General features: G+C 43.7%; 1 protein-coding gene across 2 annotated transcripts; it reads left to right on the top strand.

Annotated features, from left to right (window-relative positions):
- Nucleotides 1-584: 584 nt before the first annotated feature.
- LOC308115941 (amyloid-beta A4 precursor protein-binding family A member 3) lies at nucleotides 585-17,053 on the top strand. Of its 2 annotated transcripts, XM_080473824.1 has the most exons (12): nucleotides 591-860; nucleotides 1,703-2,699; nucleotides 3,047-3,077; nucleotides 3,172-3,317; nucleotides 3,578-3,664; nucleotides 11,236-11,403; nucleotides 11,813-11,851; nucleotides 13,150-13,329; nucleotides 14,344-14,556; nucleotides 15,504-15,623; nucleotides 15,860-16,000; nucleotides 16,119-17,053. In XM_080473824.1, the coding sequence occupies exons 2-12, from the start codon at nucleotides 1,716-1,718 to the stop codon at nucleotides 16,188-16,190; spliced, it is 2,181 nt and encodes a 726-aa protein (XP_080329950.1). In that variant the 5' UTR covers nucleotides 591-860; nucleotides 1,703-1,715; the 3' UTR covers nucleotides 16,191-17,053. The 2 variants fall into 2 exon arrangements, with proteins under 2 accessions (XP_080329951.1, XP_080329950.1); XM_080473825.1 differs by lacking the exon at nucleotides 11,813-11,851 and having other exon boundaries at nucleotides 585-860.
- Nucleotides 17,054-17,200: the final 147 nt, after the last annotated feature.

The raw sequence follows: 17,200 nt of genomic DNA, 5'->3' as shown, positions 1-17,200 counted from the left end.
AACTGCCTCCTGGAATACTTTGCAAAACATAATTGCTAACATATGTCGGATACAAACCGAATTCACCAAGATCTTAATCTAGGCATTAAACACACTAAATCATGCCTATCTAAGTCTTGTTGTAAAAATGTTTTAGGCCTGCCTGCAGTTACCAAATATTTTCGATTTTGATTTATCTGAGTTATGTTTCCTGAAGCTCAGACACGAGCTGGTATGATTTGTCCAGAAGGTCACAAATAAAATAAAACAAATGTGTGTCAATTAACCTTTTAAAAACGTCCCCTCTTCATCAGATAGTCGATGTTTGATTGAGCGGGTCTGGAACATATACCACCTTAGCGCTGACGTACGCAAGTGTTGCTTTCAAGAGCGAAAGAACGTGTCGTAAATGGCTGTTTCTCAGCGCAACAAAATCGAAACAAAATAAGGAGGAATCACATTTGATGAAAAAAGTTTTGTTCCTTAAAAAAAAATCCCTGTTTTTCCAACTTAATTCTTAATAACTTGTAAGCAACCCCTTGCGATGAACTGTGTTTGAAACGGTTTTCTTTAAAGCTGGACGTCCGTGATCCCGTGAACGCAGCACAGACACAGAATCAGCCGATAAATAAAGGCTGTCAGTCGACCTCAGCCGGAGCTGCTACAACAATGAGAGCCAAACTCTGCCCGACAGCAGTTTATTCCAGGATGGCGTGAAAGTATCGCGTCCGGTAGAAGTGGCGTCGTTAGTATGACAGATAAAACCAGACCAAACTCCTGGGAAAGGCTCGGATTCCGCACCACGTCGACTCTTGAGTCGTGGCAGCCGCTGAAGTCTCCGTCCGGGACACAAAGACTCCCAGAAAGATCTGAATCACCAGGTGAGAGCCGCTCTCTTCTCTTTAAACCACCGAGTTTTACACCCCGCGTTCATCCTGGACAGGCTCCCCCGCCTGGGACGATTGGTTCGCTTCCAGCTACAGGAACTGCGAACTTTGCTCGTTTGAACTCGCAGTGTGGAATGTTATGTACGTTCCATTTTTATTTGCCTCCTTTTACACATTCCCCTGCGTTTCCTCTGCTGCGAACTCTGTGGCTGAAAATAGCGGAAAATGGATGTTAAGATGTCCCGGTTAAGGCAACATTATCTGATATCTCTTATCTTACATAGTGTTAGCAAGAGAAGTGAAATGTCGCGTTTACACATCGATGTATAATGATAAAGATAAAAAAAAAAAAAAAAAGTACTTGGTCCAACTAAAACGTTAGAGCAAGTATTGTTCTTAGTTTTAAAAACCTAAAACCAGCACATTTCAATCAGCTCGTTTTAGTTATCACTTATAAAGAGGCAGTCAAAAAATGATTCAAATGAAGAAACAAACTAGTCTTCCTCTGAATCTTTATTCCACATCTTGATATCCAGGCATCACTTTGCATATACATACTGTCTGATGGTCACACAGGGCTAAAGATGAGAAATAACATTTCAATCAACCCTTTAAAATCTGCAGTATAGGAATTATGTAGTGTGCCTTAGTGAGGAGGAGGTGCCAGCAGGCTTTGGCCAGCCTGATTGTTTTTATTTTTTTATCTTGACAGTTATTAGGCAACAAGGACAAGAGGCTGAATGGTTCCTCCTCTGATCGTACTGTTTGAATTACTACGCGTCTCTCTCCCTGCTCCGTTAACAGTAAATGCAGTAATGTCCGTTTTCTTGTGACAGGCTTTCTTTTAGGATGGACTCGGACTGCCGCTCATTTGATCAGTCGGCCTCGGCACCCACAGACTCCTTTCTGACCAACTCTCTGAATGGAGCCTCAGTGGTGGAAATAACCCCCCTGACTGCAGCTGCTCCGCCAGGTTCAGAGGGAGAGGATCTGGATTCCTACAACTTGATTGAACCTCCCCCATTAGAATGGAGATCAGACTCCTCCAGTGAGGCAGCAGATGAGCTGGACGAGTCCACCCTGCCCGTTTCGGCTGACAGCTTGGACAAGACTGATATGGATGAGTCCCTTTTACTGCCTTTGGATGTGAGGAACAGTTCAGCTCCACTTGACATGGGCCAGCAGGAGCCTGTTGAAAATATTACAAAACCAATTCACAGTATTCAGGTGGAGTTGGAAGGTGAATGTGGAGAACTTAAGGAAGAGGAAGTGGGAGGTGAAAGCTTGGAGGGCATAGTGGATGAGGAGGTGACATTTAGAGACACTGCGCGAGTCAGTGAAGAGGTGGAGCACATCAACAGAATTTCAAGTGATGAAGACCACAGCCGCATTCACACCCTGCTCAGCCAGCTCCAGCTCATGGGGGAAGAGCCTCATCCCAGTCATTGCACACCTCACCATCACCACCCCGACCAGTCTGAGGAGGAGGCATGCGCCTCCTTCCTGTTGACCAACGATAGTAGTGAAACTACCGGCCTGCTATTCTCTGAAGCCCACCAGAGAGACATGCTGGGCATGCTGCAGTGCACAGAGATCGGCGCAACAACCCACGCCAACTGTCCGCCCCATTCAGGGGCAGTGGATGCAGTCGTGTCTGTCTCTTACAGTCAGAAGGACGCACAGAGGTTTTGGGGGCATTATAGGAATGGTCAGCATCAGCGCCACAGAGACGACTCTCTCACCTCACTGCCTGATGATGAGTATCCTGAACCAGTGTGGATGAAGATGGGAGAGGAGCCGCCGGACGAAGAGGCTGCCGCAGAGAGCGAGCAGGTTGCCACTTTTGTTGAAACATCCTCAAATGATTTGTAGTACCTTCTGCACTTGATCCTATTCCTGATGTAACTCAGATTATTGTTTTTTCCCCTCTTCAGATGTGTGCATAAAATACACCACAATGCCATATTGTTTAATTCCTGAATCTACTTAAAGTCAAATGGTAAAAATCAAAAATCCAGGTTTGGAAAATAGTGACTTAATAATGCTTGGTATTTTTGTTTTTGTGAAGCTACAACCAGCAAAGGATCTATCAAGTAAATATCACTATAATGACTGAATATCTGTTGTTCCAATGCCAACTTGTTTTATGAATCTCTTTGCTCTTCTTCTCGTCATCATAGAGTGCTGATGACCAGCCCTCATACAAAAACGGTAAATCATTTCAAGGCCCTTCTTCAACTCGTAAATTATCTTTCAAATATGCTGATGCCTTGTTCTTCATGCGTCCTCCTGTGATACATTTCAGTGCCTGGCCCTTGTGACCCTGAAGACCTGTTGGACGGAGTGATATTTGGTGCAAAGTACCTGGGCTCCACTCAGATCAAATCAGATAGAAATCCATCCACAAATGCACGTATGACTCAGGCTCAGGAAGCTGTGGATCGGATAAAGGTGAATCATCATCAGAAATGTAGTGAATACACTCAGTAGCAACCATTTTTCACATAAAACTTTTATATTTGTTGCATGTCGAGGGAACAAATATATTTTTCATATTATTTTTTTTTAATCCAATTTATCAGGATGTCATTAGTTGGTTGTGATTTCACTATTGACTTAAAAATACACACTGTATACCCATCTCATAGTGTCTCAAAACATTTCTTTCCAGCTTTGTAGTGCTGAATCTGACTAGACAGTGTTTCTTTTAGGCTCCAGAGGGAGAGTCTCAGCCAATGACAGAAGTGGATTTATTCATCTCTACTCAGAGAATCAAAGTGCTCACTGCAGACACACAGGTACGTACAGTTCATCAAACACCATCCCGCCGGGCAGGTAACACCAACTTTTATTTCCACTGTAATCCCTTAGCATCATGCACAACCTTCAATTCTCCTGTAAGCTCGATTGGGATAATTGTAAAAAAAATAATTTTTTAAAACCCTACAGCATTGTGCATTTAATAAAATCCATACAAAAAAAAGCACTGGGATATTTAAAAAAAAAAAAAAAAAAAAGCACTCGTTACGTCACCGCTAAATGTCACCTATGGGTTTGAATTGGTTCTTTTTCTGTTTTTGGTTCCTCACTTTTCTTTTCTATTTCCACACCCCCTCCCTTGTTTTGTTAACAATATATTTCCACTGTTTTCACCACATTAAAACCTCAACATCACAATCCAACTGTCACGATATCACACACTCATTTATTGGCAGACACACACTCCTATGTTTGAATAGCCAGTCAGACTTAGGGATCCTAAGTACACACGCACAGATATATGCATCCACACACACACACACACACACACACACACACACACACACACACACACACACACACACATGCGGACAGACGCATACAAAGATGCAGGCATGCACACAAACGCATGCACATAGTCGCGCACACATGCGGACACATATACACACACACACTCACGCATGCACACACACACACACACATGCGGACACACACATACAAACACACCCGTACACGCACGCACGCACGCGGACACACACCCACACATACACACACCCACACATACAGCATTAGAGAACCCACCTAGAAGATGAGTGTAGCTAGAAACACGCTCAGGTTTGTCACCTGGAATGTACGAGGAATGGGCACGCAAATAAAAAGACAAAAAGTTTTTGAACACTTAAACAAACTACAGGCAGACATTGTCTTGTTACAAGAGACACACACACCTACAACAGGACAACACAAATTGATATCACCACAATTCCCTCACACATACTCAGCTTGTTTTAACTCCAAGCAGAGAGGCGTAGCTTTATTAATCAACAATAAAATACAATTCTCTTGTAAAGACACAATCACAGATCCAGAGGGAAAATTTATAATTATTCACATCTCTCTGCAGAACATAGAGATGTGTATCGCAAACATCTATGGCCCAAATGTTGATGACCCCTCCTTCTATCATAATCTCTTCACCAACCTCTCAACACACTCTGACAAAACACTGATAGTGGGAGGAGACCTCAACATCACCCTCAATCCACAAGTAGACAGAGTTAGTAAAGCAGCAAACACCCGACACTGGGAATCTACAGACATAGTCCAGCAGTACATGAGTGACTATGGTCTTTGCGACGCCTGGCGCACCTCTCATCCCACCCTTAAAGAGTACACCTTCTACTCAGCAGTGCACCAATCCTATTCACGCTTAGATTACTTTCTGGTGAGTAAATCAGTGATTAAAGACATCCTGGACACACAGATTCACCCCATTACTATCAGTGACCATGCATCTGTCACTATGACAGTTACTAATAGAACAATCACCCCTCCTATTAGACAGTGGAGATTTAACACGTCACTGCTTAAGGATCCAGACTTCCTCACATTCTTTAAAAAACAATGGTCAATCTTTTCAGAAACAAATGACCTGCCTGGTGTCTCTCCCTGCGTCCTCTGGGAGACGGCTAAAGTTGTCATGAGAGGTAAAATCATTTCTTATTCCTCATACAAGTCCAAAAGGGAAAAAATAAAGGAGAAAGAACTGGAAGATAAAATCAAAACTATGGAGACAGCTCATGCTGCCTGCAAAGACGACAGCCTATTAATGGAACTAAGAAAATTGAAAATGGAGTTAAACAAAATAATTGAACATAAAACACAATTTCAACTGCAGAGACTACGCTGGGAGAACTTAGAACATGGTAATAAATCCAGCAAACTTTTAGCCAATCAGTTAAAACGAAATAAAGAAAAATGTACGATCGCCTCAGTCCAAACTCAAAATGGTAAAATCACCTTTAACCCACAAGAAATAAACAATACCTTCAGAGAATTCTACAAAAAACTTTACTCTTCACAAATTGACCCTTTACAATCTGAAATAGAGAGCTTTCTGAGCACAGTTGACCTACCAAAATTAAAAGAAGAACAGATCCAAGGTCTAGAAGCTTCCATCTCAGTTGAAGAACTGCAGGAAGCTCTCCAGCACATGCCTGATGGTAAAGCTCCAGGACCTGATGGATACCCCACTGAATTTTACAAAGAATTATGGTCTTTACTCTCACCTATTTTTTTCAGAATAATTGAGGAAATTAAAGAATCTTCAACTCTCCCCCAACATATGAACTGTGCAAATATCAGTCTTCTTCTAAAACCGGATAAAGATCCCACACTACCATCTAGCTATCGGCCGATATCACTAATCAATGTAGATCTTAAAATAATTAGTAAAACATTAGCAAGCAGACTGGAAAAAATCACACCCCACATCATACACCCAGATCAAACTGGGTTTATTAAAGGACGACACTCCACTAACAATACACGTAGATTAATTAATCTTATAGACCACTGCCACCACTAAACAAAAAGCCATTATCACCTCCTTAGATGCAGAAAAAGCCTTTGATAGGGTAAATTGGAAATTTCTACTTGCTACACTACGGAAATTTGGATTTAGAGAAAATTACCTCTCCTGGATAAAAATACTGTATACCTCACCCAGTGCCTGTGTTAAAACCAATGACCAAATGTCCTCAAGGTTCAATCTTGAGAGCGGCACCCGACAGGGGTGTCCACTCTCACCATCTCTCTTTGCAATCTTTATCGAACCACTAGCAGCAGCCATCAGACAGAACAACAACATAAAAGGAATACGAACAGCAAATGTAACACATAAAATATGTCTCTATGCAGATGATGTGCTAATTTTCCTGCAAAACGCACAGACCTCTCTTCCAGAAACAATAGGGTTAATAGACAGATTCTCCTCAATCTCAGAATATTCTATAAATTGGAACAAATCAGTTGTCTTGCCTATCAACTCTACATTTCAGCACACACCTAACACCCCACTAAAACCAGGGAACATCAAATATCTCGGCATTAACGTCTCAGCCAAACTCTCAGACTTGGTACACTTAAACTACACCCCCCTTATTAAAGCAATAGAGGAGGACCTCACTCGATGGAGGACACTCCCAATTTCACTTATGGGGAGAGTAGCAACAATCAAAATGATGGTCTTGCCTAAAATTAACTACATCTTCTCAATGATCCCAGCAAAACCACCAAAAACCTGGTTTAACACTCTTGATTCTCATGTCTCAAAATTCTTGTGGAAAAATAAACCACCACGTATAAGTTTAAAAACACTACAGAACACCAAGGACCAAGGTGGCTTAGAACTCCCAAATTTTTATAATTATTATCTGGCCAATAAACTACTTTATGTTGTAAAATGGATCAATCAGACACCCTTAGATGAAGGCTGGCTAGACGTTGAAAAAACATTCTGTGAAGATCTCCAAGTCAGAGATCTTCCCTTCTTCAGTCCTGTCATTAAAAAGCACAGCTGCTTTAAAAGCATCAATATAAACACATCTCTGACAGCTTGGTGGGAATTTCTTAAAATGAATGGATCTTCACTCATTCCCTGCAAACTCACACCCATCTGGAACAATCCCGACATCCTGCAAAGAAAGAAACCCATAAACTTCCCAAGATGGCAAAATAAAGGAATAAGACACTTGGAACAACTTATCTCCAATAACTCTTTTATTCCATTTAATGAGCTAATAGAAGCATATGGCATCAGTCAAAACAACTATCTGGAATATCTTCAGCTTAAGTCAATAATACAAACTAAGTTCAAACCAGAACAGATTAACCTGAACTTACCTCAGACAGAGACAAATCTCCTGAAGATCTCAGCACCTAAACCTCTTTCTAAAATTATCTCAATCCTGTCAGGTTCAAATATCTCAATATCCCTTCCCACCTTCAAATGGGAAGAAGATCTCAACATCAACAGAGACCCAACATTTTGGTCAGAAATCTGTACAAATACATTCAAAATGAGCAAAAACCCCAATATACAGCTCATACAATACAAGGTCCTTCACAGAGTTCATTACACAGGACAAAGGATGTTCAAGATGGGGCTCACTCCCACTAACATATGTTCAAACTGCACAGGTGATCTCCCCGATACCTATTTACACGCACTTTGGCTGTGTACGCCAGTCCAAACCTTCTGGCAAAAGATTTGTGAAGACTTATCGTTATGCCTGGGCCACCCTATTCCAGTCTCACCTTCACTTTGCTTGTTAGGAGATCTCACAGAAATTAAAAGAGAAAAAAATGAGTCCTGCATGCTCCTGGTTTCCCTAAGCGTAGCAAAAAAGGCGATCCTCATGAACTGGAAATCCAAAAGTAATCTGAATATAAAGTTATTTAAAAACTTACTTCTAGACCACATCACATTGGAGAGAATGTCTGCTGGTAGGAAAAATCATTTGACACAATTTGAGTCCACATGGTCTCCAATAATTAAATACACCATGTAGCCCTGTGGGGGGGTGGTGGCTCCACCCCGGGCTCTGGGGACCATCAGTGGTTGGGGCGCCGTGGCTTTGGTGGTTGGTGGCTCTGTGGGCTCGGGGGGGTCCTGGCGTCTATGCTGGGGGGCTGCGGCCTGGCCTGGGGAGTCCTGGGCGGGGGTGTGGGGGGGGGCTCTGCTCTGGGCCGGGGTTGGGCCCGCTGGGGTGTGGTGGGGGGGCTGGGCGTCGGGCCCCGGCTGGGCTGTCGGCTGGGGGGGGGTTGGGGGCGGGTCGTCCGGGCCCTGGGGGTGCGGGGCTTCCCCCTTTCTGGTGGGGGTGCCCGCTGCGGCGCTGGGGGTGGGTCTTCCCTCTGGCCCCCTCCCCCGGTGGGGCGGGTTGGCCCCTGCTGCCGCGCTCCGGGTCTGCCTCGTTCCCGGATTGGGGGGAGCGGGGGACGGGGGGGCTCCGGGTTCTGGATGGACGGTTGACTGAGAGTGACCTCCAGGGCCTGGTGTGTGTGTGTGTGTGTGTGTGGGGGGGGGGGGGGCTGTGTGGGTGTGGGCGAATGAGGGGGGGTGCCCTGGCCACTGGCCTCCGGCTGGGCTCGCACTGGGCCCTGCGGGTCTCGGACTCTGCTGTCTGGCCGTTGGGTGGGGTGGGGGCTCCCTGCCCGGGTCCCTTTACGGCGCCTTGTTGGGGGGGGGTGGCTCCCCGGGTCCTAGGCCGGCCACTCGGGGGTGGGGTGGGGCAACGCGGGGGGTCCAGCTGGGCCAAGGTCCTAGCGACGGGGGGACCCCCTCCCTCAGAACCCTCCCTGCCTTACCTCACCTTATATTACTCCACAATAGGGAACAGTGGGGCGGTGCCTAGGTGGGGGGTCCGGGCTACTTAACTGCGGTCTGGGTCCTCCCCCGACTTTGCACCACCCACAATTTTAACCACACTTAGTCACGCAGGGTCTTGAGGGGGTAAGCCGCTTTCGGGGTTCTGCCGCTTGTCAGCGGTAGAACGCCCGGGCCCCGCTACCCCCCAATTTTAAACCGCACCATAGACACACACATTGCATCCACCTTTTCAAAACACAAAGACACACCCTTACATACATCCAACACACATATAGGGCAGGGGAAGGGCGGGAGACGTGGCTCCTCCCAGCACCTCCCGCCGGGGTCCCGCCCCGGCCCGAGGTGAGTACGGCTGGAATGCGGGGGGCGCGCTCCCTCGGGCGTGGCGCTCGTGGGGGGGCTGGGGTGCGGTGCTCCTTCTCCATTTGCTGTTGGATTGGTGGAGGTTGGGATACCGCGGTGGCCGGGTGGGGGCCTGGCCGGCGGCCGGGGTGGGCGAGAGTCATTACTCCCCCCCCGTCGTGTGTGTGTGTGTGTGTGTGTGTGTGTGTGTGTGTGTGTGTGTGTGTGTGTGTGTCGGTGGGGGGTGGGTCAGGGGTTGGGTTCTTCCAGGAAAATCGGGGGGGAGGATCATGGGGCGGGTGGGATATGAGGCTCCTGGGGGTGTAGAGTTGACTGTCCTCCGACCGGGGCCTGCGCCAGCCTTCGCTTTCCTGGGTCTGGGGGCGGGGCTGGTCCGGGGCGCGGCGGCTGTGGCCGTCTCTGCCTTGCCGGGTTGGGGGGGGGGGCGGTGGGTGGGCCTGTTCCCGGGGGTGCGGTGGGACTCGCTGCCGGGGTTGGGGGGGCTCTCGACCCGCTAGCCCGGGGGCCCTGCTCCGGCCTTTTCTCGGCTTGGCGGCTTGGGTCGGGGCCTGGGGCCCTGTGCCCTTTATCCTTCTCTTGTGGGCCCCTCTCGCCTGGGGGGGATTCCTCTCTGCATTCTCCGCCTGGTGCTTTTTGGGCGGGGGCGTGGCTCTCTGGGGTGGTTCGCTGGGGTCTCCCCGGGCCCGGGGGGCTTCCGTCTGCCGGGGTGGCGGTGTCCGGGCCCGATGGCCTCGGACCCCGGGGTGTCGTCATGGGTCCCCCCACAACAGTTCCGGTCACACCCAGTGGACAAGCCACACACACACACACACACACACACACACACACTTTCACTCCTCACGAAAGGTGCTTCTGAAGTTGCTTGTTCTCTGTCATCATTTGCTTAAACTTCACAAATCATGTTCCTCTTTTGTTGTCACCTCTTTGTTAATTCATGTTCCTGCTTCACGTTGCTGTCTAGATAGAGCTGCTCAGGCTGGTTAATCTAAGAAATCATTTTACTGTCTAGATAGAGCTGCTCAGGCTGGTTAATCTAAGAAATCATTTTACTGTCTAGATAGAGCTGCTCAGGCTGGTTTAATCAAAAAACAGTTGGAAAGTATTTGGATCAGTGTGATAACTGCAAATAATATATGTAGCACAACAAGGATATTGTATGTTATCCCCCTCCCCCCTCAAACTTTCTTCTCTCTCTTCTCTTCTCTCTCTCTTTGTGCGTTCCCCCCCGGTCGTGTACGGCAGCCATGCCAACTTCTGACGGAGCAAGCAACAGGAGGAGACTCCAGGTCTCTCCCTGTTGCTAGACCAAAAACTGTTCTGACTCCGAAGGCTCTCAATCACATCATATTGTTGGCCCAAGCTGCCGAACAGGACAAGGGAAAGAAGAAAAAAAATAAAAAAAATAAAAAATTAAATCCATACAAATACAAAAATAGCAGATCAAACTTCATCATTTTTAAACAGTACAGGTGCATGCCGAAATAAGTCATCTTTTGAAATTGAATGCTTTTGTCATTATTTTTTGAAATTCCTAACATAGAAAGAAAAATGTATTAATCACAAAAAATAATGTTTTTTCTAGTCTCTTCTTCTTTTTCTTTTCAATAGTGCACCGTAGCGCACTTTAATGTTCACCTTAAAACTCAGCTCCTGCAGAAGAAATGCTTAATACAAGAGTGTGTGCTGAATATGAGGCATCTGAAGTCACATTGCAGTAATACTAGAGTCTATTTTACTCCACAGTTGTCAGAGAAGTTAAAATAGGTCATTTACTGTTGGCTCTCTGCAGGTTTCACGTTCTCCCGGTCTCCTCTCTGATACGGAATATTAACCTCCTCATGTCCTGTCGTCTCTCAGGAAGCCATGATGGATCACGCTCTGCAGATGATCTCTTACATCGCTGACATTGATGACATTGTGGTCCTGATGGCTCGAAGAAAACGCAAAGGGCAGGATGGTGACCTAGCTTCCGATTCGTCTCAGAAGAAGTGCGTAATGATCTGCCACGTCTTCTCCTCGGAGGATGTGAGTCAATCAGAGGGTTTCTGTTCACATACTGTAGGTGATTGATCAGCATGATGTGTTTCTTCTTCCATCTTTTTAGTTTTCAAGCACCAATGCCATCCCAGAAGAACTATTAAATATAATCTTGATTAAGAGCCCTAATAAGAATTATCGCCTCAAAAGTACAGGCAACCATTAAAATGCATTGTTTCTGCATGTAAAGCAGAGACGGTTTAAGCAACGCTTCACGCTGTAATGTCAATAATGCTTGTCCTTATATGTTTATGTAAAGTTGATTTACAGCTTGTCTGGCCACAGAGAACCTTTTATATAAGTTCTACTCTTCATACAAGAGTCTATTTATTAATGACAGATATGGGCATTGTCCATGCTTTTTGCTTTTTGTATTCTATTTTTCTTTTTCTTTCAGGAATACAAAGAAAGATCTTTCCGTATATTTTTAATTAAAGTAAGTGTATTATAATTTGACCACTGACTCAACAGAAGGACAATAGAGATATTGATTCAGCTCTGCTCCACTCAATCATCCTGCTTTGTTGGCTGGTCCTGATAAGCAGTTTGTGTTGTGTTTTAATTAATTACATTATTATTTGCTAAGAACGAGTTCTGTTTTCATTATCCATGATTTAAAAGATCTATCTGAAAGGTCACAACATTTCTTTAATGATCGAGTGCAGTGGAAAGCACAATGGGTATTGGACATAAAAGGTAGCATATAAAGGAAAAGATCAAATCAGGTGCAAGTACTTAATTTTTTTGTAGCTTTGTGAAAACCTGTAAATGGAAATGTCAGAGCTGCAATTTGTTATAAGATGAATAACATTAAAATAAATCATGCTTGGTGGATAAACAAGCACATCTGCTTTATATTGACATTAGAACATTAATGGGGCTGCAAAAGCTTCAGTCAGCATCATCATGTCAGGATATCTTATGTAATTCTCCCTAAATTAATGACAAACAATTAAAGGCAATGCAGCATTTTCTAAATTATTTCTTTATGACTATACATATTCTTTTTGATTCAGGTTATTCTGTCTGATGGTCATTTTAAACCATTAAACTGAAACTGCAGTCACATAATGATTTAATTAGGTGTGAAGGCCAGTCTAGTTTTTCATTAAAAACAAATTTAAAAAGACCTTTATGAACAACAGTGTACTCTGGTTCATTGTTCAGTATTATTGAGTTCATTGCTCTTCACAGCCTCCTAACCAATGTGCTCCTTTCTGCTGGGCAACAGTTTCAGGCTCAGCTGGCCTGGTTTTATTCTCTGAGACAGCCAGCGAGTTCCCCTGAATGTAAAAGTGGTCTGGCTGTCGTCCCAGTTTCACTGAATAGGAGGAAGAAGAGTTTCTTTTAGCAACTAATTAGCTGTGGGAGGCAGAAGGCCATGAAGCCCATGGTTTCATAGTTGAAGGCATCTAATATTACACGTTTCATTCTTGATAAGTCAGTGAAAAGGTGACTAGTGAATATAACAAATATATTCTAAATATTGACAAAGTTCAAAAAACAAACCAAAAATAAACAGGTGGAGCAAAGATACTTTCTACTGTCACACTCTTTAGATTTTTGCAAATAAGCCCATTTGCTTCCGTTTGTTCATAAGAAAATTAAGTTTACAAAAGTGTAGGAGAAGCATTTATTTAATAAATGGCTTAACCATTCAAATGTAAAATGTCCCAGTTGGCATTTCTGTAGGTGCAGTGGTAGAACCCGAGTAACATTTGTTTCTCCAACCAGGCTCAGGTCATAGCTCAGGCTATCGGTCAGGCATTCGGGGTGGCGTACCAGCAGTTTCTTCAAGTCAACGGCATCAAGGCCAGTGATCTGAGGCCGGGCGAGTACAGCGACTACCTGGAAAACCAAGAGCTTTACAACGGAGACCTGGCCCACTTCTCTGACTCCCAGAACCTCCGAGATGTAAGTGATTATATTCAATAATCTTGAAATATTATTCATAATCACAAGTTCGATACATAAATATGTTTTAGAAACATTGTGTCCAGTGTCTGGTTCAGGCATGAGACAGACCGGTTGCCCACAAGAGGATACAGTCCAGCTGTTCCCCATGTAACCACAGGGGGTCGCACTATTTCAATAGGACTATATAATGGGTTGCACAGTGCTGTAGCGGTCAATGTGTAGAATCCCTGGTTCTGGGTTCGGGGGGGAAAATCACCCTGTAGATCTCCGAATTTTCTCTTGATATTTGAGTTCAAAAACATGCTTTTAAGTTTAATTGATGTCTAAAATTGTGTCTGTCTGTGTGCCCATCTTTCTTTATTTCTCTTAACATGTTGATCCTGTTATGGGCTGGTATAGTATAGAAGATGAGCAGAACTGATCACCACATGACAGCAATGTAATACAACCTACAGATGCCCAGGCCACTTCGCTCAAGAAGCATACAGCATAAAAGTGGTGCAAGTTACAAAAGTCGGCCCCACCTCACATGCAGAGTAGCTGAGTGATGCAGCAGTGAATGTTGGTGACACATTACTCTCGCTGAATCACCTTAGCTGCTAGAACCAACTCTCATTAGTATTGCAAAATAGCATCAATATTAAACAAATACCATGGTGGTGGTGAGTTTGTGAAAGCATGCAAACTAAAGGCTGCAGAGGTCCTGTATTATGAAACGCACCAGGCCTTTGCTCACAGTCTAAAAAGAGACTGTGTGGCAGGAAAGATTTGTGCTGTTGTAATGGGTGAGTATGCTACTATTGCACCAGTCTAGCCACAGTAAGAGTTAATCAGGCCCCCTGAACTAAATAGTTTGACACCCCCTTAAACAGAGAATTTAAGCATAAACTGTAGTTTTAGTAATAACACACTGAACACTGCAAACTGAAAATCTATAAAAAAAAAAAATGTTAATCGTGTAAGGATTTATTGATGCCATTGGTGACGTTTGTTGGTGTTTTTTTGATTCAGATTGCCATTACCAAGGCTTCTGGAGAGATCCTGGGACTAGCGGTGGTGGAGTCAGGCTGGGGCTCCATTCTGCCCACAGTTGTTGTGGCCAACCTGCTCCATGGAGGTCCGGCCGAGCGCTGTGGTGAGCTCAGCATCGGTGACCGCATTATGTCCATCAATGGAACCAGCCTGGTGGGTCTGCCCATCACCGCCTGCCAGAACATCATCAGAGTAAGTTTGAGACAAGAGAAATGGAGCACAAATCAAAAATAGAATAAAAGTCATAAAGGTTTCAGAAACAAAATCACATTCATGTAAGAGTTATTACACTCTTTGCGTGAACTTGCTCACCTTTTCACAGCCACTATGTGGTAGTAGTGGTGCACCAGGTGGCACTGTGGCTCCATGCAGTACTGTTTTCAGTGTGGATCAAGACACCTACATTTTTAGGAGCACTTTGATTTACCTTCTTTTTTTTTTTTCAGTTGTAAAATTGAGGAATATAATATTTTTCGTTTAGTGGCTGAGAGCCAGTTTGGTTTTATATGACTGAGAGTCTGAGCACATGTAGAACTGTTCACCTTTCTAGTTTTTGAAGTCTTTAAGTTGTTTATAAGAGGAGCAGTGGGCTACCACAGTGGTGACCTGTCAACAGTGGGATTCAAACTTGTGACCTTCCAATCCCAAGTCCACTTCTCTAATCGCCACGCTGTAACACGAGCCGTGAGTGTTTGGGACTTCTCTAACAATGGTTTTAACGCTTATTTGGTTTTGCGAGGTTTGTACCTCATACCAGTGTTTTATCATCAACTCTTTATTTCTTTGTTTTTCTCATCATCAAAATGTATTTACTTTGTAAGAACAATTAAACGTCATAAGAACATCTTCCCTTCTTTAAGCAAAAACACTTTCTCGCCAAGTTTTTTATAAAAGTGTTTAAACAAGTTTTGAACAAATGAACCAGAAACTGCAAGGAAGTTGAAATATTTGATAGTCTTCAAAGCCTCAGTGTGATTTAAATATACAATAAGCATCCATTCGCCACATCAATTAACAGGTTTGAAAATAAGAAGAAATTCTGGAAAATGTATATTCGTAGTTGGTGACTGTCATAAAAAAACAGATCTCACTGTAACTGTTGCTTGACAAATCATATTGTTTCTGCTTTTTCAACTCAGGATCTGAAAAACCAAAAGTATGTGAAGCTGAGCATTGTCCACTGTCCTCCTGTCACCATGGCGATCATCAGGAGGCCCGATCCCAAGTTTCAGCTCGGCTTCAGTGTGGAGGATGGCATTGTAAGTCATCATACATGTTTGTTCATATAACTTCTCGTATTCCTGTTGTTTCAGTGTGATACAATACCTGTTAGATAAGCAAGTCCCAATCAACAAGATCAGCTTTCCCTCTTTGCATAAGGAATCAGTTTAAACGTTTGATTAGACTCAAACTAAATGAACCTAAATGAAACGTTATGTTTGTTGTTTTTTTTCTCTTTAAATCAAAACGCTAAGTATCATTTCTTCTGTTTCAGATCTGCAGTCTGATGCGTGGAGGAATAGCAGAAAGAGGAGGGATTCGTGTTGGGCACCGAATCATTGAGATCAACGGGCAAAGTGTTGTTGCAACGCCACACGACAAGATCATCCAGATCCTGACAAGTGCTATCGGAGAGGTGAGAAGTGATGAAAGCCTTAAACTTAAATTTAGGTACAATATTCACAAACGTGTGAATGTAAGCACAATATTTCCCTTGCCATAGATGAAAACCATATTTCTCTCCTTCTGAACAGATTCACTTGAAGACGATGCCGGCGTCAACATACCGACTCCTAACGGGACAAGAGCAGCCAGTGTTTCTGTGACCGTCGTCCTCTTCAAAAAGACAAAAATACTCCAGTGTCCAAGCTACCTGAGCGGAAAATATTATGCAATTGATATTACAGAACTGTCGTCACAACACTGAATACCACAAGCTACACTAGTTATATATTTTCAAGATAAAGTACATTTGTAATATGTAAAATGACAGGGATAAAAGGTAGCACTTCATTTATATTTATCAGAGATTTGGATAATTCATGCAATAGTTGAGATGCTATAACATGTAAGCGCTTCATATTTTGACTTCACTAACTCACTAAGTGATGAACAGCACCAATTATACTGTCTTCATGACTCTACTAGCCTGTTGTTTGATGCCAGGGGGCCTGAGGTAAATTTGCTTGAAGGGGTTGTTATTGAATCAGGATTAACAGTCTGTGTTTCATTGTGACGTACTTCCAGTTTGTCACGTACACATCAAGTGTCTGCTGCAAGCTTCAGAGAGGGCCAGTCAATGCGGCGCTCTGGTTCATTCATCACAATGCTTCCTTGTGCCTGACATGAAGCAGATATGCACAATTTTTAAGCCTTATTTTATAGAGAGAAGCTTATATTTTTTATGAATTTGTGTATTTTGATCTACATTAAAATGTCATAAGATGTCTTGATGTTATTTATTGAGACTCCGTGCTTGCTGTGTGTTTCAAACATGCGTTTTGTATCATTGACTTTTGAAAAATGACATGCTTTTAATTCTGCAGATTTAGAAATAAGCTTTGATAAGTTCCTTCTTGAGAATTATGAACTGCATATGTAATGTATATGATATTATTTCAGTGTTATTCCAAGTTACAGGTTTAAATGCAATGTTTGTACTAATAAATCATTTTTATTTCTCTGTGAATTTAAGACTACAGTTATTACTATCTAGGCTGTGACTATTACTTCCTCTATCAATAGCTGGTCAATCAGCCCTTTTTCTGTTACTAAACAAAACAAGACAGCCAATCAGCTTCTCGGCCGGCTTCCACGGCTCCACCCCCTTGATTGT

Source organism: Lipophrys pholis (assembly GCF_963383615.2).
Source record: "Lipophrys pholis genome assembly, chromosome: 10".
NCBI lineage: Eukaryota > Metazoa > Chordata > Actinopteri > Blenniiformes > Blenniidae > Lipophrys > Lipophrys pholis.
Note: the sequence above shows the minus strand (reverse complement) of the source record. Positions and strands in the feature narration are given on the sequence as shown.

Coding starts and splice junctions, on each gene's coding strand:
- LOC308115941 (XM_080473824.1), top strand. CDS start 1,716: ATGGACTCGGACTGCCGCTCATTTGATCAGTCGGCCTCGGCACCCACA. Junction 11,852..13,149: donor TCCGTATATTTTTAATTAAA/GTAAGTGTATTA, acceptor TTCTCCAACCAG/GCTCAGGTCATAGCTCAGGC. Junction 16,001..16,118: donor TGACAAGTGCTATCGGAGAG/GTGAGAAGTGAT, acceptor CCTTCTGAACAG/ATTCACTTGAAGACGATGCC.